This window comes from Glycine max, chromosome 19 (assembly GCF_000004515.6).
Source record: "Glycine max cultivar Williams 82 chromosome 19, Glycine_max_v4.0, whole genome shotgun sequence".
Classification (NCBI taxonomy): Eukaryota; Viridiplantae; Streptophyta; class Magnoliopsida; order Fabales; family Fabaceae; genus Glycine; species Glycine max.
This window is the reverse complement of record NC_038255.2, coordinates 1,305,150-1,326,681: the sequence shown is the minus strand read 5'-3', so window position 1 is coordinate 1,326,681 and position 21,532 is coordinate 1,305,150. Positions and strand designations below refer to the sequence as shown.

The window sequence follows — 21,532 nt, the reverse complement described above, 5'->3', positions numbered from 1 at the left end:
TTTTAAGTTTTAGTTGGTTACTTGGTAGAAGTGTCTAGATGTATGGACTTTCTATAAGTTACCCTTCAAAAAGAATTGAGATATCATTTATAAATACTTGCTCAAACAACCAATCTCTAACTATTAGAATGGCGATTCACATGAACTTTATCTAAGATCTAATATCAAGTTAGATTTCTTAAAATTAATTAACATTAACTAAAGCTCTCCCACAAATAAAAAAAAAGTGATCGTGTTGAAACCCAATAATTGAGTTAGGTAATTTGAGAATTTTCAACAAATTTTATATTTTGTTTTGAATCACACCTTATATTTAAGGATGGATGGATATGTAATAATAAATAACACAAGAATAAATATATATTGTAAAATTTTCCCTCTCATACATCTTTTCTCTCAATTCTTACTATTTTCTATGTGAATTAATGGAATTGTAAAATTTCATTCCATTTTTTTATAGACTTAGGGTGAAAGAAGAAACAAATGAGAAAAAAGATTTTTAAAAAAATAGAGAAAAATTGATTAGCTAGATGACAGATAATATTATAAAAAATAAGAAGAAAGACAAAAATAAAATAAGATAAAAATGAGATTGAAGAGAATGTATACAACTGAAGGAATTTACTCTAATGAGTTGTGTGTCAATGTAGACCAATCAATTATTGATTAATAAGAAAACTAAATAATAAATAATAAGAAAAATAATCAAATACTAAACTGCTCTAATTAAAACATATCAAATGATATTTATATTTTTTCTCAAGTTGGAGTATATATATATATATATATATATATATATATATATATATATATATATATATATATATATATTATAAATCTTGTTACAAATGTGGTGAACTCACAATTTCAGTTGTTGTGACAAAAAATCTCAACAGCAACCAACAAATTGGTGTGCGTGAAATATGTGAATACCATTTTTTTTTCATTAGTTTTTCCTTGCTAGTTTTTTACCACTAATTTTATTTTATATATAATTCTTACACATTAATATGTGTATATATCTTTCTGATTTTCATATAAATACTATATAGATAATATTTTAAAGAATAAATATATTTATCCCTAGAATTTTAAAGAGTTTTACACTGTATAATTTTTTCTAAGAAATAGGCAATATTGGTTCGAATCCAAATTGGGGCAATTTTTAATACATACAATAATTTTCAATTATAGTTTTTTTCTTAAAAAAAATACCTTGGTGCCTCCTATTTTTATTCTTAGGTGCAAACATTGTACAGTGTTGTCATCCATGTTCCATGAAGTAACTAACTGCTACTGAAATGTTGCTTCCTGCAACTAATGTCCTCTTTCAATACACCTTTCCTTCTTCTTCTTCTTCTTCATTGAATTTTTTCCCTCTTCAATTCCCCAAATCCAAAACCAAATTCCACATTCGTTGCTCCACTCCCGAGATTCAAACCCGAACCCGTCGACGCTCCTCCGCCATTGAACAAATCGCCAAGAAGCTCCGCAGCCTCGGCATCACCGAACCCCCTACCTCCTCCTCCTCCGAAATTCACGTTCCGTTCCCGCATGAGCTCCCGAAGCGGCGCGTGGGGCACACCTTCGAGCCGAGCTGGAGCACGCCGCTGAACCCGGTGCCGGTCCCGGGGTCCGGCATCGCGGCGCTGAGCAAGAGCGAGGTGAGGAGGCAGAAGAAACTGCGGGCAGAGGAGTCGAGGAGGAGGAAAGAATTGGTGCCCACGCTGGCGGAGCTGAGCCTCCCGGACTCTGAGATTCGGCGCCTGACCACGCTAGGGTTTTCGACGACGAAGAAGAAGGTCAGGCTAGCCAAGGCCGGCATCACGGAGCAGATCGTGGACGTGATTCACGAGCGGTGGAAGCGTTCCGAGGTGGTGAGGGTCTTCTGTGAGGAGCTTTCTAGAGATGACATGAGAAGGACTCATGATTTGTTGGAGGTGAGTTAGCAAACATGAAACACCACTGCCACTTTTGTATCCAAAGTTCTGTTTGTTTAAGCTTTTTAAATTGTTGATATCGCGGACCAATGCAGTCGCAATTGCGGTTGCGGACGGTTAAAAAACCTTGATGTTGTGACCTAAATCATGGTGGCAGAGACTGTTTTTTAAAACCTTCATTTTGGCTTCCATGGATATTTAGGGGAATAGGAAATAAGAAGAAAAAATGAATTAAACTTTTTTCTTTTCTTTTTAAGTTAAAATCAACTTATTCACTTAACTTTTGTAGAAGCTATCTCATCTAGTTTCCTCTTAGGTGTATAAATTGATTTTAACTTGTGAAACAGGAACTAAGATTTCTTTTGTGTAAGTTAAAATCAACTTATACACTTATGTTTTGTAAAAGCTCTCTCATTTAACCTTTTTAAAAGATGAGATGCATAAATTGATTTTAACATAAGCAAATATTCAATTTTTGTGCACGTTTGGGTAGCCGTCCAAATTGTTGTAGCACACATTCTAATGCAGTTCTAATGCATAAGTAAGGCATGTGTTGCTTTGGCAAACGTGATTTTGATGGAAGAGGATGTTTACTAAAACATGCCCTTTATCTTCTTAAGACACTGTTTGGATAAACTTCTCTGTAAGCACCCCTAGTAAAGGAAAATAAGATGGTAAAATGAATTGACTTTGTCATATAAACCAAAATCAATTTATGCACTTAACTTTTATAAAAGCTCGTTTTATTTAACTTTTCCAAAAGTTATGGTGCATAAGTTGGTTTTAGACTTGCATATAGAAAAGTTCAACGTATTTTAGCTTCTTACTTTCTTCTTCTACAAGTGTTTATGGACAAGTTTATCTAAAAAATGACCTTATTTTCTTATCCTACAAGTAATGCATATGGAGAAATTTATCCAAATAGAACCTTAGTGTCCGGATAGAACCTTAGTGCTGTGAGAATGAGATATGGCTTTGTGGATGGCATTGTTATTTATTCTTTCTTCTGGGTTGAAATATAAGAAATCTTCTTCAGCCATAAGTAAATGTAGAAAAATCCCATGCGGTTCAAAATTCAACAATGCAGCTCTTGAAGTTGTTATACGATAAGTGTTCATATGTAAATATAGAAAATTCCCATGTGGTTCAAAACTCAGCAATGGAACTCTTCATGCTGTTAAACTGTAAGTGTTGCAAGTTTTCTGCCTGTGCACCAGCAAATAATTGACACTGATTGGCATGGTTTGACGAAGTTCAGAGTTCTAGTTGTTAATGTTGCATTTTTGTTTTCTTTCAACGCCAGTTGATATGTTTTAACTTATAATTACAGCAATGCTACTTTATTTTCAGGTTGTCTTGTTTCCAAGATATTGTTGAATAATTTTTAAAAAAAAATGATCTTTTTGTGAAAATAAAGCGTTGTATTTGCAATTATTAGTGAAAGCATATCAAGTGAAAATTAAAGCAGGAAATAAACCAAAGTTGGAGGGGCTATTTACATTTTAGCCTTTTTTTTCTCCGATGTGATATTATGATTATGGTGCCCTGTGTATAAAATGATTTGATTGTAGCTTCTTTTTTCTGTCCTTCCATTTTCAGAGAAAAACTGGAGGCCTTGTTGTTTGGAGATCTGGAACGAAGATAATATTGTACAGAGGAGCTGATTATAAGTATCCTTACTTCTTATCTGATAAAGTTACGAGACAAGACAACACTAGTAATGATGCTTTGCAACATGTCAATGCTGATGATAAATACTGTGATAAAAGTGAGAGCCACTTGTCTGAAAAAAATTCAGTGGCATGTGCTGTGGAAAATTCAAATGCTGAAACAGCAAAACCAGCTTTGATACTAGGTGTTGGTACTCCCAATAAAGTACGATTTCAACTGCCAGATGAAGCAGAGCTTGCAGAAGATACAGACTGTTTGCTAACAGGGCTTGGGCCTCGATTTACTGATTGGTGGGGAGGTGATCCTTTGCCTGTTGATGCTGATCTTCTGCCTGCTGTTATTCATGGTTATAGGAAGCCCTTTCGCCTTCTTCCATATGGTGTGAATCCTAAACTAACAGATGATGAAATGACCACATTGAAGAGACTTGGCAAACCTTTACCTTGCCATTTTGCATTAGGTAAGTTTGTCCTACTTTTCCTTACCTGACCAAAATTAGGTTTAATTTCTTTTTTTCTTTTATTTCACAGGGAGAAACAGGAAACTTCAAGGATTGGCTGCTGCAATTATTAAGCTTTGGGAAAGATGTGAGATTGTCAAGATTGCTGTAAAGAGAGGTGTGCAGAATACTAGCAGTAAGATAATGGCTAAAGAGCTAAAGGTTAGTTATTGTTTTCACTGAGAATTTTCAAATTTTATGAAATTTAGAACTTACAGTATAAATAATTAAATATAGTAAATGGAATTGTATAACCAGTCACAGTCTATGACTTCCCATTTCTTGTGCCATATGTTGTCTGAGAATGGCATTCTCTGCATATAACTGCGATTATTGACTGATCAACCAGGCGAGGCAATGCTTCTTTAGACAATGTCAATAAATTAATGTAGTGATAATATGGTGCTGACTGATTAACTGACATTGAAATTTTTACTAGTCATAAGTTGCAAATGGTGCTACTGGTACTTGTGATCACTGAAGATTGTAATCACCTTGTGATGTTTCTTTTATTTGGTGTGATTAAAATAAGTAAATTGTATCTTATGAGAACATTCTTATTGATTTGACCTCTGACATGACTTATGAGGGCAGGAACAGTAGACCTGAAGTCATGTTTAAAACTGATAAGGTTGGTTTTTGCTGTATCTCTTTTCTCTTTTTCCATCTCGAGAGATGAATAAAATGACACAAGGATCCACTATCAGTTTTAAGTTTAATTGCATTACTGATCTGGCACAACTGTCAGGGGAACTAATTAACTTAGGTTATGTAGCAATAGTAAACAAATAAATTTCATGTAAATATAATATTTGAGATGGTTGATTTGAAAGAACTTAAATACAACACAATCTTGTCTAAAAACCAAAATGATATATATGATACCATTATATCTCAGTTTCAGTTTAATAAAATATCTACTTCTCTGCAGCATTTAACTGGAGGAATTCTCCTTTCTCGGGATAGAGAATTCTTTGTTTTCTATAGAGGAAAGGACTACTTGCCAGCTGCAGTGTCTTCAGCCATTAAAAAGCAGAGGAATATTGGAATGTACAAACTGAAGTTTGGAAACAGTTTGTCAGCTACAGTCACTCCAAACCCGAAAGATGGAACCATAGAGTGTAATTCTGAAGTAAAGGGTATGAACTTCCAGAAAGATACTAAACAACGAATGTTGACTAAGGCTGAGGAAGCTATTAAAAGAACAAGCATCAAATTGTCAATGGTATGATTTCATTAAAAAGCTCCAATTTTCTGTTTTTACATTTTTTTTTTAGTTACGGATGGTATAGGTTTGGCATACAGGCATTAGAAAAGAAAGCAAAGGCTGAAAAACTTCTAGAAAAGCTGATAAATGCAGAGAGTCCCCAAGAACAAGAAATAGATAAAGAGGGTATTAGTAAAGAAGAGAAATACATGCTGCGGAGGATTGGCTTGATGATGAAGCCCTTCCTGTTACTAGGTGATTCTTGAAAATGATTTTTGATGTTCACAACCATAGATAGTTGATTATTCTAAATTTGGAATGAAACCTTTAAAGCTATTTAAAATACTTGACAACAACACCTTTTCCTGATAAGTCCTCTTTATTCTTCAGGTAGACGAGGGGTTTTTGATGGAACGGTTGAAAATATGCATCTTCATTGGAAGTATCGGGAACTTGTGAAGATAATATGTAATGGAAGCCTGGAAGAAGTCCATCAGATAGCTCTGACCTTAGAGGCAGAAAGTGGTGGAATATTAGTGGCAGTAGAGAGAGTGAGAAAGGGATTTGCAATCATTGTGTATCGTGGAAAGAATTATAGTGTCCCTGTTTGTTTGAGGCCTCAAACGCTTTTAAATAAAAGGCAAGCTTTGAAGCGTTCTATAGAGGCACAGCGCCGTGAGGTAAAACTGTCATCATCAACTTGTATTTGAGTAGGAGTGTAAGTTAACTTGTTTTCAACATTTCCTTTGTGAAAAATAAGGGTAGGGTGGGGCAGAGATTCTTTTTGCCTGTTACACCACATGTAAAATGATAACTATAGGTTGGTTTTGCATGAACTTTCAGAAAATGATCTTTTCTATATGATTTTTTTTAAATATCTTCATAAAAAAAAAAGGTTATTTTATGTTTGGATGTAAAATTTGAGAAGCACTTTTTTTAATGTTTGAATTGAACAGCATCTTTAATATGTAAAAATGATTTTTCTTCAGAAGCACAAATTCCTCGTTGGAAAAAAAAAACATTTTGTACTTTTTTCAGTGCTTCAGCTTCTTTTTTTATTTTTAAGTTCATATGATCACTTTAAAGTGTGTGTATATATATATATATATATTAAAAAAATCTTTCTTATCTTGGAAAAGCAAATTACATTTGATGTTTATTTGGTTGATTGATCGAGAGATGGTGTTAATTTTGTTACCAGTGGTCTCTATGGTGACCACTATATTGTGGCATGGGTTTTCATCCTCACCTCCTTATTCCTTTTATCTCATTTCCTGCAGTCATTGAAACTTCGTATTTTGACGCTAGATAAGGAAATAAATGAATTGAAGCTTCAAATTGTAAGTGGTCCACATTTTTATTATTATTTTGCATTTTTGCTGAAATACTTCTCCCCTTGATTTCAATTTGCAATATGGATTATTCACCTGACTAGGTTGAAGATGAGGAGGCTAACAGTAAGCAAATGGCTGAAGCGTCGAGACTTGACATGGTAAATTATCTCATGCTACTTCTTTAGCTCTATATTCTCCTTTCCTCATTACAAATACAATGCCTAGCATTTTTGTTACTTCAGAACAGACTATATGATCCATTGTAAATGTTGCAGTAATGAAGATGGGCAATATGAAAAGTGATAACAGTATGGTTGTATTTTACTAGTAGAAAATTAGTAAGAATTATTATTGCAATATAGTTACTAGTATGGTTCTCTATATAATATCTGAAATAGTTTGTGGCATGGTTCAAGGCTACAGACGAACATGAAGCTTGTTCAAATTTCATAAATTGGCATTCTCCTAAAGAAGCTTCTGGTGACAATCAACAAGCAATACAGGAGGAGCCAGTTGAGCTGATTGATAGTGGTGGAGCTCATCAAGGTGAACCAGAAAATTCCATAAGTTGGAATTCTTCTATAGAAGCTTCCATTGACAATCAACAAGCAATACAGGAGCATCCTGTTGAGCTGATTGATGGTGGTGCAACTCATCAAGATGAACCAGAATCCTGGCCTAGTTTGATTCATAAAGAAACACAGGTAAGCACATGGCTTTGATTGATGAAAATTGAACTGTTGACTGCAATCGTCTCCTGGATTATCATTTGGTTATGTCAAGGCTTCATTTGACTTGTTTTTGGCTTCGTATTTCGTTTTTCAATATTGATTTGGTAAAATTATCGTGGATTTCAGTCGGATGAAGTGAGTGATTCTGTGACTGATACCGAGCTTCACATCTCTAATAGAAAGGGAATGGAATCATCAAACTCATTGTCAAAAAATGATCGTGAACCATTAGCTCCAGTGATATATATGAGTTTGCCTTCTAGGTCTGTGCATCTTTCAACCAAAGAGAGACTTCTTCTGCGGAAGCAAGCCCTAAAGATAAAGCAACCTGTCCTTGCCATAGGTATTGTTTTCAGCTTTATTTTATTTTTTTTGCCAATATTGATTGTTCTAGGTTGTTTTAGCAGAGTAAAGATAGATAGCTAACTAGCACTCTAGGTTTTGGTCTTTGTTACTATAAAGAAATTGAAAAAACTGCTGTTGGCTTTTCTTATCTCACTTGTGCGGGGTAAATCTTCAATTGATGTCAACATCTTGAAAAATACTTTCTCTCCAGAAGGCTCTGGAACTGCTGTCTCCTGCTTTGTCTTGTGTTGTATTTCTTTTGTATTTTCCTGAAATTATGCTAATTGGGAGGAATCATCTCTCTCTCTCTTCCTTTCTCTTTTCTGTGGCCATACTATCTTTTCAGGAAAGAGCAATATTGTGTCCGGTGTTGTGCAAACAATTAAAGCTCACTTTGAAAAGCACCCTCTTGCTGTAGTTAATGTCAAAGGAAGGGCAAAAGGGACCTCAGTTCAGGAGTTGGTGTTCAAGCTAGAGGTGCACATGCAGAAAATTCCTTCCATTTTTCTCATCTCTTCCTCGTTGAACCTTTCTTGTTCTTGGGCAATAAATACTCCCTACATACTAATTTTCCTTTTCCCTGTTATTCTTGCAGCAAGAAACAGGTGCCCTTCTAGTCTCTCGGGAGCCTAGCAATATCATACTTTACAGGGGTTGGCCATCAGAGAGACGTAGCCGCCCTGCAATGCATGTTAATAAAGTGAGAAATGAGGAAGGGACAGAGCCCAGTGTCTCCCCTGCCTATGCACACAGGATCAGGATCAGGAACAGGAACAGGAAAATAAGAATAAGTATGATAGGGAAAAGAAGAATAGATAGAACAGGCTCAAGGCCAAATTTTAATTTTAGGAGAGATTCTACCCCCATCTTTAGCACTAGTTCGTAACATCATACTTCAGCACTGTGAACTCAGAGAGAAGTAATTTGGGGTGACATGGGAACATTGAAATTTTTTAGTGGGAAGAACACCAAACAGGAACTGGAAAAGAAAGAAGAAAGACAGCAAAGAGCCTTTACTAATTTTGAAGCCTTTCTTCACTCCTCAAGTGCCCAGTTTTTGTTTCTCTGGGACTGAACTTACATGTCTAGTAATATCTTCCTGGTACTTAAGACAAGGTCATCATGTTTTCCCTACCAAGCACCTTGTTTCTTAACACTCAAGGTTATCAACTCATCATGCACGATATGCTTGAATCATATTTGAGCAGAAAGTAATTTAGATACAGGCATACAGCATACGGATACCAGCGGAAGAAGAAGAAAAAATTGTATTACAACAAAACATTTAAATGGAAAAGAATACCACATGTTTGAATGTTTAGAAAGGAAAAAAATAAAATAATAAAGTTGTCTTTGTTGATTATAAATTTGGAACTCCATTACATCCATGTCTGGTATTCTCAGGTTTTCTCATCTAACTCTATACACTTCACAATATTGAAGTTCCAGTCCAGGGAACCTCAGTGGGGCATTGTTTGCCACTCCCACTTCATTATGTCTCCTTTTCTTTTTCCATTTTTATTTGTATTTCCTATTTTATCTTTATTTTAAAAAACGTTCAAGTACAATAAAATAAGTTTTAATCTTATATTTTTAGCATTATATGAAATTTAGCATATTAAAAAAATATATAATGTTAATATTTTGTTTTAGACATATTAAAAATAAGTAAAGATTCAGGAAATAAAAGTAAAAATTATTTTATTTAAATTAGGTCAAAAAATTGAAGAAAAAAATCTTTTCGATCAGGTGATAAGAGTAAAACAATTTTGGAAATATAAAATTATTATCTTCAGTTTGATTTACTTTTTACTATTATTTAATATTTTGTAACAAAAAGTGGCTTGAACATGTTTTTTAATCTTTGTATCCAACTATATTTAATTATTTTTTTTCATTTATACTTGAGAAATATTTAGTTCCTTAAATCACCTGCTAAGACATTGAAAGAACACTATTTTTTTGTTAAATATGAGATTTAGAAATCAAAAAATAAAAAATAAAAAGGAATTAGTTTTGAAAAATGTCATATATTTTTTTAACTTAAAAGGAACATATTTAAACTCTAAAATAATTATAACAATAGTAGTTTATGTCCAATAATGACGAGAAATGAAAGATTATGTTAAAAAATTGTAGTAAAAATAAAATAAGCGAAAACTAAATAATCAAATTAAAGAAGGGAAAGATGAAAATAGCTAGAAAGGAAAAGATAATGAGAAATTTTCCAAGTTATCTGGAATTGGATTAAGAAAAGGATTATTATAAATATATACTTATTTTTTCTTTTGTTTGATTTTCACTCTATTTTCTTTTTATCTCACTTTTCTTTTTCTCTTTATACCGTTTGTCATATTTATAACTTTATTTTTTATTTTTCTCTTTCTTTTGCCTAATTTCCTCCGTAATGAGTGAACATTTAGTATTTTTCTTGAGAAAAATAAGAAAAACTAGGTTATCTTTCTAATTATTTAATAATGGTGAGTTTGTGACAAAACGTACTAACTTTACTAACTTTACTAACTCACTTTTAATCTGTCTTAATGACGAATAGAAATAAATCATGAAAAAATGTTAGTAATAGAATAAAAATATTTTTTTTAATATAATTTGCTTGACATGTGAGTTTATCTTAACTTTTTTTCAACTCATTGAGTCATGCCGAACATATTAGAGGAGTTAATGACTTAAATCACCTAACTCATTGTATAATTTTCTATGAAAAATATGAGTTTTCTGGAGAATTCAACACTTTTTGTCACAACAAAAAGAGAATAAAAAGAAAAGGTGTAATTATATTAAATTATATTTAAATCCTTATTATATATTACCAAAAACTTGAAAGACAAAATATTCTAAAAGAATACTAAACACACTATGATATTTTCCCTTATAGACTTTCTTTATGATTTGTTAAAAACTATTATTTTATTGTAGGTTAAGCTTCTCATCTAATAAAAAATAGGAGAAAGAATTATCAAATAAGAAACAAAACTTTTTAAAAATATGTTTTTTTAATAAATTTTAATCAATTATAAAAAATATTTGAGAAAAAGTGTGTGAGAGTGTACATAACATTTCTCGATATTTTATCATTACAACAAACTTCTTAAACTGATGTATAGTCTCGTTCGTTATCCATGTCCATGAAGTAACCAACTTCTACAGCAATGCTGCTTCCTGCAACTCACTTTCACTACTTCCACACCTTTCCTTCTTCTTCTTCTTCTTCTTCTTCTTCTTCTTCTTCTTCTTCTACATTGCACATTTTCCCTCTTCAATTCCCCAAACCCAAACCCAAATTCCTCATTCGCTGCTCCGACACAGAAACCCTCCCGGACTCCGCCATTCAGCGAATCGCCGACAAGCTCCGCAGCCTCGGCATCGCCGACCAACCCTCCACCGCCACTCCTGGTCCCTCCGACTCCGATGCCGGTGAAATCTTCGTTCCCCTTCCGCAGCAACTCCCGACGCGGCGCGTGGGGCACACGATCGACCCGACCTGGGCGAAGCGGGAGAGGCGAGAGGACAAGGTTCCGACGCTGGCAGAGCTGAGCCTCTCGGATGCCGAGATTCGGCGGCTCACGACGGCTGGGCTGGCGATGAGGCAGAAGCTGCGTGTCGGGAAGGCGGGACTCACGGAAGGGATCGTGAACGGGATTCACGAACGGTGGAGGAGTTTCGAGGTGGTGAGGATTGTGTGTGAGGATCTCTCTAGGTTTAACATGAAAAGGACTCATGACTTGTTGGAGGTAAGTGAACAAAACCCAATTGCCATTGCTAATTTGCTACTACTTCAAAATGAATAAATGTATGCTTGGATTGAAGTAAGTTTGTTTTTTTTATGGGCACATGTTAGTTGTTAGAAGGTTAGTTTCTGTTAGCAGATGAGATGGAACCCGCGACCTTTCCTCTCTTTCCTTCTCCCTTAACCATCCAATTCACCTTATATCTCCTTTGGATTAAAGTTTGTAACCTTAAGTTTGCAGAAGCAACTCAAGTCTTACTTCTACAAAACTGAGTTTGTAGACGGAATTTATTACATGTTTGGATTAAAATATGCAAATTTAAGTTTGGATTAAACTTAAGTTTGCAAAAGCAACACAAGTCTTACAACTTAGCTTTCAGGAAAAATTTCATGTACAAACATACTTTTGGGGGTAACCAAACATGTCACCAAAATGAGTTCCCTCTCCAAACTGAGTTTGGAGCTCCCCCACCAGCAAACCAAACATAATGTGCAAATCTCTAAATGTACGTTCAGCACCCAAAAATACGTTTTGAATGGTTAAGCAAACATGCCCTAAGTTGTTATTGCTCTATGGAAATGGCACAGGGTATGGAAGCCTTGGACGTGTCACTTGGAATTGAGAATCATACTAGCTAGAATTTTGGCCATGTTTCAATAAATTTTTCCATGAGCATTTATAGGAAGGAAATAAGGAATTAAAATGAATTGAGTTTCTCCCACGAGTTATAGTAAAAAGTTATTAGATGTCTCTATAAGTATTTATAAGAGATGAAAATAAGAAGGTGAAATGAATTAAATTTCTCTTTTGAGTTAAAATTAGCTTACAATTAAACTAGTTTATAGAAGCTCTCTTGTTTAACTTTTTTGAAAGTTGATTTTAACTTATGCATGTGTTAATTTTAACTTTTAATAAAAGCCTAATTCATTTTGACTTACTATTTTCTTCTTCTACAAGTACTTATTGACAAGGTTTATCCAAACATGGCTTCTAATAAGAATGCACCTTTTACACCGTCATTCAATCAGGAATTAAGATTATTGAACTTTCTAATTATCTGATTGTAGCTTATTTCTCTGTCATTGTCAGAGAAAAACTGGAGGCCTTGTTGTTTGGAGATCTGGAAGTAAGATAATATTATACAGAGGGACTGATTATAAGTACCCTTACTTCCTATCTGATAAAGTGTCGAGAGATGACAACACTGGTGATGCTATGCAACATATGGATGAGGATGCTAAAAATTTTGATAAAAGAGAGAGTCACTCGTCTGAAAAGAATTCAGTGACATATGCTGGGAAAAGTTCAAATGTCAAAACAGCAAAACCAGCTTTGATACAAGGTGTTGGGAGTCCCAATAAAGTACGATTTCAACTGCCAGGTGAGGCAGAACTTGCAAAAGATGCAGACAGCTTGTTAACAGGTATCGGGCCACGATTCATTGATTGGTGGGGATATGACCCTCTGCCTGTTGACGCTGATCTTCTACCAGCTGTTATTCCTGGATATAGGAAGCCATTTCGCCTTCTTCCTTATGGTGTGAAGCCTAAACTAACAGATGATGAAATGACCACAATGAGGAGACTTGGCAAACATTTACCATGTCATTTTGCATTAGGTGAGTTTGTCCTACTCTTTCTTATCTAACCAAAATTAGATGTAGTCGTTTTTCATGTTCTTTTGTTTCACAGGTAGAAATAAAAAACTTCATGGATTGGCTGCTGCAATTATTAAGCTTTGGGAAAGATGTGAGATTGTCAAGATTGCCATAAAGAGAGGTGTGCTGAATACTAATGGCGAGTTGATGGCTGAAGAGATAAAGGTCAGTTTTTTTTTCACTTTTTTATGATATTTCAAGTTTTAAGGTATTTAGCACTTATGGTTTAAATATTATGGTAAATGGAAGTGTATAGCCTGTTCTGTGTGAAAGGCATTACTGCTGTCAACTATTATCATTCATCGATATCATTTTTTAAATTATTTGAGAAGATGATTAGCTAGTGTATTTCGCCATGGATGGTAATTAAATCACATATTTGCTGTCATTCTTATTTTTATGCTGGTGGCTGATCTGCAGGACCTTGAATACTGTCCTTAACTTATAAGTTTTCTACTTTTCTCATACTTAAACATATATTAAATAAGTGGACGCTAGATATGTTTGCACTATATCAATTTATTATTAGATGTTTCCAATCATCCCGTGGGTAAAATTGAATCTAATGATAAAATTCTATCACTTTTGACCCGTCATGATAACAGGAATGGCAGCCCTGAAATCTTGTTTAAAACTCACATAGTTGGCTTTTTACTTCAGTAATATTTTCTCCTCTTTAGTCCCGAGAGACAAATAGAAGAACTCAAAGATCAACTACCAGTTATATATTAATTGCACTACTGATCTGGCACAACTGTGAGGGGAGCTAGTTAAACACTGGTTTAATAGCAACATTGAACATATGTCATAATTATTTTGTAAATATAATAGTTGCGATAGTTGTTTTAAAGAACTTAACTAAAACACAATCTTGTATGAAGAGAAAAAATGATATATAATACCATTATATCTCAATTGCAATTCAATAAAAAGATATATTTCTCTGCAGTATCTGACTGGAGGTACTCTCATTGCTCGGGATAAAGAATTCATCGTTTTCTACAGAGGAAAAGACTTCTTGCCAACTGCAGTGTCATCCGCAATTGAACAGCGAAGGAGTATTGGAATGTACAAACTGAAGACTAGAAACAGTTTGTCAGTTACAGACGATCCAGACCTGAAAGATGGAACCATAGAGTGTGATTCTGAAGTCAAGGGTATGAACTTCAAGAAAGATACTAAACAAGGAATGTTGACTGAGGCTGAGGCAGCTATTAAAAGCACTAGCATCAAATTGTCAATGGTATGATTTCATTAACAAGCTCCAATTTTCTGTTTTTCAAATTTTGTTTTTTTTTTTGAGTTACAGATAGTATAGTAGCTTTCACATACAGGCACTAGAAGAGAAAGCAAAGGCTGAAAAACTTCTATCGGAGCTGGAAAATGCAGAGAGCCCCCAAGAAGAAGAAATCAATAAAGAGGGTATTACTGAAGAAGAGAAATACATGTTGCGGAGGATTGGCTTGAAGATGAGTCCCTTCCTGTTACTAGGTGATTCTTGAAGATGATGTCTGTAATTCACAATCATAAATATTTGATTGTTCTGAATTTTGAATGAAATGACTGAGATCCTTAAACATATTTAAAGTACTTGACTTTAAGATAACACCTTTTCCTGATAGATCCTCTTCTCTTCTTTCTCAGGTAGACGAGGGGTTTTTGATGGAACGGTGGAAAATATGCATCTTCATTGGAAGTATCGGGAACTTGTGAAGATAATATGTAATAAACAGATGAGCCTGGAAGATGTCCAACAGATAGCTCAAACCTTAGAGGCAGAAAGTGGCGGAATATTAATTGCAGTAGAAAGAGTGAACAAGAGCTATGCAATCATTGTGTATCGTGGAAAGAATTATAGTCGGCCTGCAAGTTTAAGGCCTCGTACACTTTTAAATAAAAAACAAGCATTGAAGCGCTCTATAGAAGCACAGCGCTGTGAGGTAAAGGTGTATTAACTTATGTTTGTATAGGAGTGTTAGCTGATTTTCTGCATTTCCTTGTGAAAAAGAGAAGTGGAAGGGTATGGTGGGAGAGATTTATTTTGCCGGGTATGCCACATGTAAAATGATGACTATAGATTGGATTTGAATCACCTTTAAAAAAAAGGATCTTTCTATATAATCCTTTCTCAAAAAAAAAAAAGAAGAAAAGTTATTTTAAGTTTTGATGTAAAATTTGAGAAGATTTGTTTTATTTTTTTCAATGTTTGAACAGTTTTTTCAATGTTGTAAACAAGATACTTTATTAGAAGCAGCAAACTCTGGCTTAAAAAAATCATTTGTCCTTGTTTCAATGCTTCAATTTTTAAAGAAGTGCTCATCTGAACTTTCTAAGACATAGAAACATGCATAAATAAGAATCTTATCTAGAAAAAAGACATTCAATATTTTATTTGGTACAGATAGTATTAATATTATGTTACTGGTGGTGCCCGACAAGTGACCACCACATGTGGCATGGGTCTTATACCTTATCACTCATTCACCCATTCATTTGAAGAGGGAATTGTCTGCTAACCTTATCTTATATGGCATAAATATCACAACCTTATTCCTTTCTCCTCACTTATTGCAGTCATTGAAGCTCCATGTTTTGAAACTAGATAGGAACATAAACGAATTGAAACATCAAATGGTGAGTGGTCCTTGCTTTCTTTATTATGTTCCTGACATACATTTTGATTTCAATTAAGGAATAGAGATTATTCACCTTATTAGGCTAAAGATATGGAGGCAAACAGTAAGCAGACTTCTGTTGACAATCAACAAGCAATACAGGAACAGCCAGTTGAGCTGATTGATAGTGGTGGAGCACATCAAGCTGAACCAGGAAATTCCATTAATTGGAATTATCCTAAAGAAGCTTCGGTTGACTATCAACAAACAATGCAGGAGCAATCAGTTGAGCTGTTTGATGGTGGTGGAGCTGTTCAAAGTGAACCACAAAACTCCATAAATTGGAACTCTCCCAAAGAAGCTTCTGTCGATAATCAACAGGCAATACAGGGGCAGTCATTTGAGCTCATTGATAGAAGTGAAGCTCATCATGGTGAACCAGAAAATTCCATAGATTGGAATTCTCCTGAAGAAGCTTCTGTTGACAATCAACAAGCTATACAAGGGCAGCCAGTTGAGCTGATTGATGGTGGTGGAGCTCATCAAGATGAACCAGAATCTTGGTCTGGTTTGATTCCTAAAGAAACAAAGGTAAACACATGACTTTGACTGATGAGAAATGAACTGTTGACCTCAATCCTCTCCTGGATTAACATCTGGTTATGTCAAGGCTTCCTTTGGCATTTTCTGGGTTCTTGTTTCTTTTCTAAAATGTTGATTTGGTAAAATTTATCTTGGACTTCAGTTGGACAGAGACAGTGATTCTGTTGTTGATACTCAGCATTGCGTCTCTATTAGCAAGGTAATGGAATCATCAATCGTAGCATCAGAGAGTGATCCTGACCTATCAGCTCTGGTGAGAGATATGAGTTCCAACGAGTTGCCTTCTAGATCTGTATATCTTTCCAATAGAGAAAGACTTCTTCTACGAAAGCAGGCATTAAAGATGAAAAAGCGGCCTGTCCTTTCCGTAGGTATTGTTTTTGGCTTTATTTTCCTTTTGCCAATATTATTTGCATGCTTATTCTAGGTTGTCTCTACACTTTGTAAGCCTACCTAAGTTTATGCTATGTAATCTTACTAAGTTTTTGTTTTGTAGCTTTCTCTTGTGTGATTTGCTATGTTTTTCTGCCCTTGGGGAGGGGGGGTCTTTAATATCTTCATTCTAGATGATGTAAATCTTCAATTAATATCAACATCTTGAAAGGTCTCCATTCTTAGATGATGTATTAAGTACTTTCTTTCCACGTGGCTCTGCAGCTTCTGTTTTCGGCTTTGCCTTATATCCCTTTTGTATTTTCCTGAATATCTTCATCTCATTATTGTTTTATGGCCATAATTTCTTCAGGAAAGAGCAACATTGTAACTGGTCTTGCGAAAGCAATCAAAGCTCACTTCCAGAAGCACCCTCTTGCCATAGTTAATGTCAAAGGAAGGGCAAAAGGGACCTCAATTCAGGAGGTGGTGTCCAAGCTAGAGGTGCACATGCTGAAAATTCCTTCCCTTTTTCTCATCTCTTCGTCGTTGAAGTTTTATTTCATATCTTGGGCAAATTTCTTTCTCTAAATCCCTGAAATTTGTTTTCCCTATTATTTTTGCAGCAAGAAACTGGTGCCGTTCTAGTCTCTCAAGAACTCAACAAAGTCATACTGTACAGGGGTTGGGGGGAAGGAGAGAAACCTAGCACTGCAATAAATTTTGATAAAGTGGGTAAAGAGGTAGCGGCAAAGCCTGGCGTCTCTCCTGAACTCTTGGAAGCAATCAGAGTTGAATGTGGATTGCAGTAACAAGCAGAACATTGCAGCTCTTTACTGATCAAAGTTTTTACAAGCATATTGCCATCATTTTTTTCCATCAACCCTAGGATTTAGACATGGAGCTACAAAGTCAAAAGAAAATTGGGGGTTGCTGGTGATGAATATTGAAATTTTAGTGTCAGGAACGTATGATTGTGCATTTGTACTTGGAGGAAGAAACACCAAACGAGAACTGAAAAAGAAATAAGAAATACACAAATGGCAGAGCTTCTGTTATTCTTGAAGCCGTTCTGAGTCCTCAAGTGCCTAAACTTTTGGTTTTTTTTTAATCCTGGGACTAACATGTAATGGCTCCCAGATCAATTCAACCAAGCATGGGTAAATGTTAAAGTCCACAATCAACAATCAAAGTCAATTATGGTGATGTGGCAAGTGATGTTTGGGTAGTTGATGTGGCCAGTGTTGACATGGTAGTAATGTGGTAGGTGACGTGGCAAAGCAGGTGCTGTGGTAGATGATTGGATGTGACTCAAGTTTTGACTTGCATGTGTAAGCATGTACGTGATCAAATTTTCGTAAAAATCTACGTACTCACGTATTAAAAAATTCTAAACTGTGTGTTTTTTGAGATAATGTCCGAATGTATGAGAACTTGTGTTGGGATGAATACAAATTCAAGATGGTGATCTGGCTCAATAGTCAATAACAATATCGAAACTAGACTCTAACCAAAATTGGTGGAGAACAGAATAGAAAACAAATTAAGGAGTTCTCCTTTTGAAGGGTACTTCCCTGATAAACTTAGTACTCTTCTAGGCGTAGTATTCTTTTGACTCGAATATTTGCTACTCTTTGAATATGAAGAGTATTATTCAATAGCCAAAACCTAGGTATGTGAAGTCTGGATACGAAATATGAGATGGATTAGATATGATCATTATAGTGAAAATTGGGTAGGACCGGTTGATTTGACTGGTCGGACCAAGAAACGGTATGCTATCCTGTCCGAGTGTCCCTTGAAATTGAATTGCATAAAAATTGGTCAGAAAATTGTTGAATTGATCCAAAATTATGAAGACCGAGCAAAAGTGATGGTTCACTGGCTTCAATGATCCAAAGTATTGTATTTCTATTTTTTAAAATTCTTCTAATCGGTGTCATTTTGCTTGTTATGCTCTTCGAGAAAGTGCAAGTGCAAAATACAAAGTGAATGAATCATTGCTTGTAGACGTAGTTCTCAGAACAGAAGCATGCGAGCCCTGGCTTCCAAGTTATTTTCTCCACCTTGTCTGAGGTTAGTTGCAGCTACAAGTGTAATAATGGACATGGCCCTATTAACCTGATGAATGGGTTGGGTTGGAGCTGTAAAAATTCAAGCTCAAACTTACTAAGGACCTTTACTTCTTGTACCCCTTTTTTTTGCGTCTACTCCCCCAACAAGATGCCAACCGACAAAAATACCACTCACCAAGCACCCCTGGCTCCCCCAAGAAACCCTAGCTATCAAAGACCACCACCATGTCCCACCTCCACCACTACCACCCAACACCACCACCACCACCATCGCAACCACTTAAACTAGCCCAAGCTCATTCGACACAGAGAAAGGAAGATGCAGAAGTTGTAGGGTGTGACGGGAACAAGGATGTTGTTGTTAACAAAGTTGTAGGGTGCAACAAGGACATTAGTGTTGTAGATGAATAGGGATCGCATATCCTCTTCCTTGTGACCTTGGTACGAGGGAGGGATTGAGGTGTAATATGAGGATACGCTAATATATATATTGTTGCTATATTTATCTGTGTGGTATCCAATCATATCAGCAAAGATTGAGATATGATTTGGGAGTTATTTTAGGAAGGTTGTTTAGATGATTTGTATATATCTTTGACTTTGTTATATTAGGAAATATGTAATCTGATAGCATAATTCTAGGAAAATTTCATGGGAAGTCAGTAGCTAATTCTTGTATATATTGTACACAGTGGTTCAATCAACGCATGCAATTCAAGATTTTGGCATGGTATCAGAGCCATGGCAGAAAATTAAAAGCCTCATACCGATGGTACCAAGAAAACACCTTCTCCTTATGATCTAAACTCAAACGACAACCCTGGGAACTTGATCACACAAGTGCAGCTGCAGGGTGAGAATTATGAAGAATGGGCCCGAGCAATGAAAATCTCGTTGCGTGCCCAGAGAAAGTGGGGTTTCATCGATGGAACCTATGAACAGCCTGACGACGGCTCACCAGAAATGGAAGATTGGTGGACTGTTCAATCCATGCTTGTGTCGTGGATATTGAATGCCATTGAACCTACCCTGCGTTCAACAGTGACATATGCGGAAAACGCAAAAGATTTGTGGGAGGACATTCGAGATCGTTTTTCAGTTGTAAATGGTCCGAGAATCCAGCATCTGAAAGCGGAATTAGTTGATTGCAAGCAACAATGGATGACCATGGTTTCCTATTATGGCAAATTAAAGACACTTTGGGACGAGCTCGCGAATTATGAGCAGATCCCTCGGTGTTCATGTGGAGGATGCAAATGTGATATTGCATCCAAACTCGAAAAACGAAGAGAGGAAGACCAGGTTCATCAGTTCTTGATGGGCTTGGATGATGCGAGTTATGGTACTATGCGGTCTAACATATTAGCTGTTGATCCTCTACCTTCATTAAATCGAGTATACGCAATTCTAGTGCAAGAAGAAAGGGTGAGAACAATCAGCAGAACAAAGGAAGAGAGAGGAGCAGTCATGGGTCTTGCAGTACAAGCAGGACATAAAAGTAAGTGGAGAGGAGAAATCAAAGACAAATCGATGGTGTGTTCTATTTGTAGGAAAGCAGGACATGATGATAAGAACTGCTTCCAAGTCGCCGAATATCCCGACTGGTGGGGTGATCGCCCACGAAGTGAAGGCGGATCTAGTGGCAAAAATCAGCAACGAAATGGGACTTCAGCTGGACGTGGCAGAGGAGGCATGGCCCGAGCTAACGCAACACACGTTGAGAAATTTGAGCTGCCTGGTTTAAGCAACGAACAGTGGCAAACTCTTGTTGAGATGTTGAACAACCGTAAGACAGATGAGATTGAGAAAATGATTGGTAAGCATCCTGATAATTTGTGGATAATAGACACTGGTGCTTCTAACCATATGACAGGGTATTTGAAGAATTTATGTCAACAAAGAACAATACAAGGATGTCCGGTGGGATTGCCTGATGGAGAAAAAGTAATTGCCACCAAAGAAGGGACGGCGATTCTTGATGGGGGTCTCAAACTTGAAAATGTCCTTTATGTACCAAAATTACAATGCAATCTTATCTCTGTGTCACAAATGATTGATGAAACAGATTGTGTAGTCCAATTTACAAAAAAATGATGTGCCATGCAGGACCGCACTTTGAAGACGCTGATTGGAGCGGGTGAGCGGAAAGATGGGCTTTATCTGTATCATGGTGTTCGAAATTCCAAGGCTTATCATACCAGTACAAAATATGACCTTGATATCTTGCATAAACGCATGGGGCATCCATCCTTTAAGGTTGTTAAATTGATCCCTAATGTAACTAGTAGTCGTAAGCATTCGAATAAAGTCTGTGAAATATGTGAAAGAGCAAAGCAGACAAGAGAAAAATTTCCCTTGAGTACTTATCGTGCATCAGGCATTTTTGATTTAATACATTGTGATCTATGGGGTCCTTATAGAACTCTTTCATCATGTGGTGCATCCTATTTTTTAACATTAGTAGATGATTATTCCCGTTCTGTTTGGATATATTTGTTGAGTGAAAAGAGGGAAGTGTCTCGAACAATGATAAATTTCTTTGCTCTAATTGAACGACAATTTGATAAACACGTTAAAGTGATTAGAAGTGATAATGGAACTGAATTCACTTGTTTGAAACAATACTTTCTTGAACATGGCATTCTCCATCAAAAATCATGTACTGGCACTCCGCAACAGAACGGAAGAGTCGAGCGGAAACATAGACATATTTTAAATGTAGCAAGGGCTCTAA

At 35.8% G+C, this 21,532-nt stretch overlaps 2 protein-coding genes across 3 annotated transcripts; both read left to right on the top strand.

Annotated features, from left to right (window-relative positions):
- The first annotated feature begins 1,246 nt into the window (after positions 1 to 1,246).
- LOC100800252 (CRM-domain containing factor CFM2, chloroplastic) lies at positions 1,247 to 9,140 on the top strand. The gene is made up of 12 exons (XM_003554806.5): positions 1,247 to 1,940; positions 3,540 to 4,071; positions 4,142 to 4,272; positions 5,042 to 5,335; positions 5,416 to 5,572; positions 5,708 to 5,997; positions 6,598 to 6,657; positions 6,753 to 6,809; positions 7,068 to 7,355; positions 7,509 to 7,725; positions 8,074 to 8,204; positions 8,323 to 9,140. The coding sequence occupies exons 1-12, from the start codon at positions 1,302 to 1,304 to the stop codon at positions 8,611 to 8,613; spliced, it is 3,087 nt and encodes a 1,028-aa protein (XP_003554854.1). The 5' UTR covers positions 1,247 to 1,301; the 3' UTR covers positions 8,614 to 9,140.
- A 1,659-nt stretch (positions 9,141 to 10,799) lies between these two features.
- Positions 10,800 to 17,789, top strand: LOC100799724 (CRM-domain containing factor CFM2, chloroplastic). 2 transcript variants are annotated; one of them, XM_003554805.5, is made up of 11 exons: positions 10,800 to 11,479; positions 12,566 to 13,094; positions 13,168 to 13,298; positions 14,083 to 14,376; positions 14,468 to 14,624; positions 14,778 to 15,073; positions 15,708 to 15,767; positions 15,851 to 16,339; positions 16,494 to 16,722; positions 17,097 to 17,227; positions 17,350 to 17,789. In XM_003554805.5, the coding sequence occupies exons 1-11, from the start codon at positions 10,898 to 10,900 to the stop codon at positions 17,533 to 17,535; spliced, it is 3,084 nt and encodes a 1,027-aa protein (XP_003554853.1). In that variant the 5' UTR covers positions 10,800 to 10,897; the 3' UTR covers positions 17,536 to 17,789. The 2 variants fall into 2 exon arrangements, with proteins under 2 accessions (XP_003554853.1, XP_025982893.1); XM_026127108.2 differs by having other exon boundaries at positions 11,315 to 11,479; positions 12,544 to 13,094.
- Positions 17,790 to 21,532: the final 3,743 nt, after the last annotated feature.

What these genes read in the sequence shown, in the direction of transcription:
- LOC100800252 (XM_003554806.5), top strand. Translation starts at nt 1,302, where the DNA reads ATGTTGCTTCCTGCAACTAATGTCCTCTTTCAATACACCTTTCCTTCT. An exon ending in GGACTCATGATTTGTTGGAG is followed by an intron (nt 1,941 to 3,539) that starts GTGAGTTAGCAA and finishes TTCCATTTTCAG; the next exon opens with AGAAAAACTGGAGGCCTTGT. An exon ending in ATGAATTGAAGCTTCAAATT is followed by an intron (nt 6,658 to 6,752) that starts GTAAGTGGTCCA and finishes TCACCTGACTAG; the next exon opens with GTTGAAGATGAGGAGGCTAA.
- LOC100799724 (XM_003554805.5), top strand. Translation starts at nt 10,898, where the DNA reads ATGCTGCTTCCTGCAACTCACTTTCACTACTTCCACACCTTTCCTTCT. An exon ending in GGACTCATGACTTGTTGGAG is followed by an intron (nt 11,480 to 12,565) that starts GTAAGTGAACAA and finishes TGTCATTGTCAG; the next exon opens with AGAAAAACTGGAGGCCTTGT. An exon ending in GCGGCCTGTCCTTTCCGTAG is followed by an intron (nt 16,723 to 17,096) that starts GTATTGTTTTTG and finishes TAATTTCTTCAG; the next exon opens with GAAAGAGCAACATTGTAACT.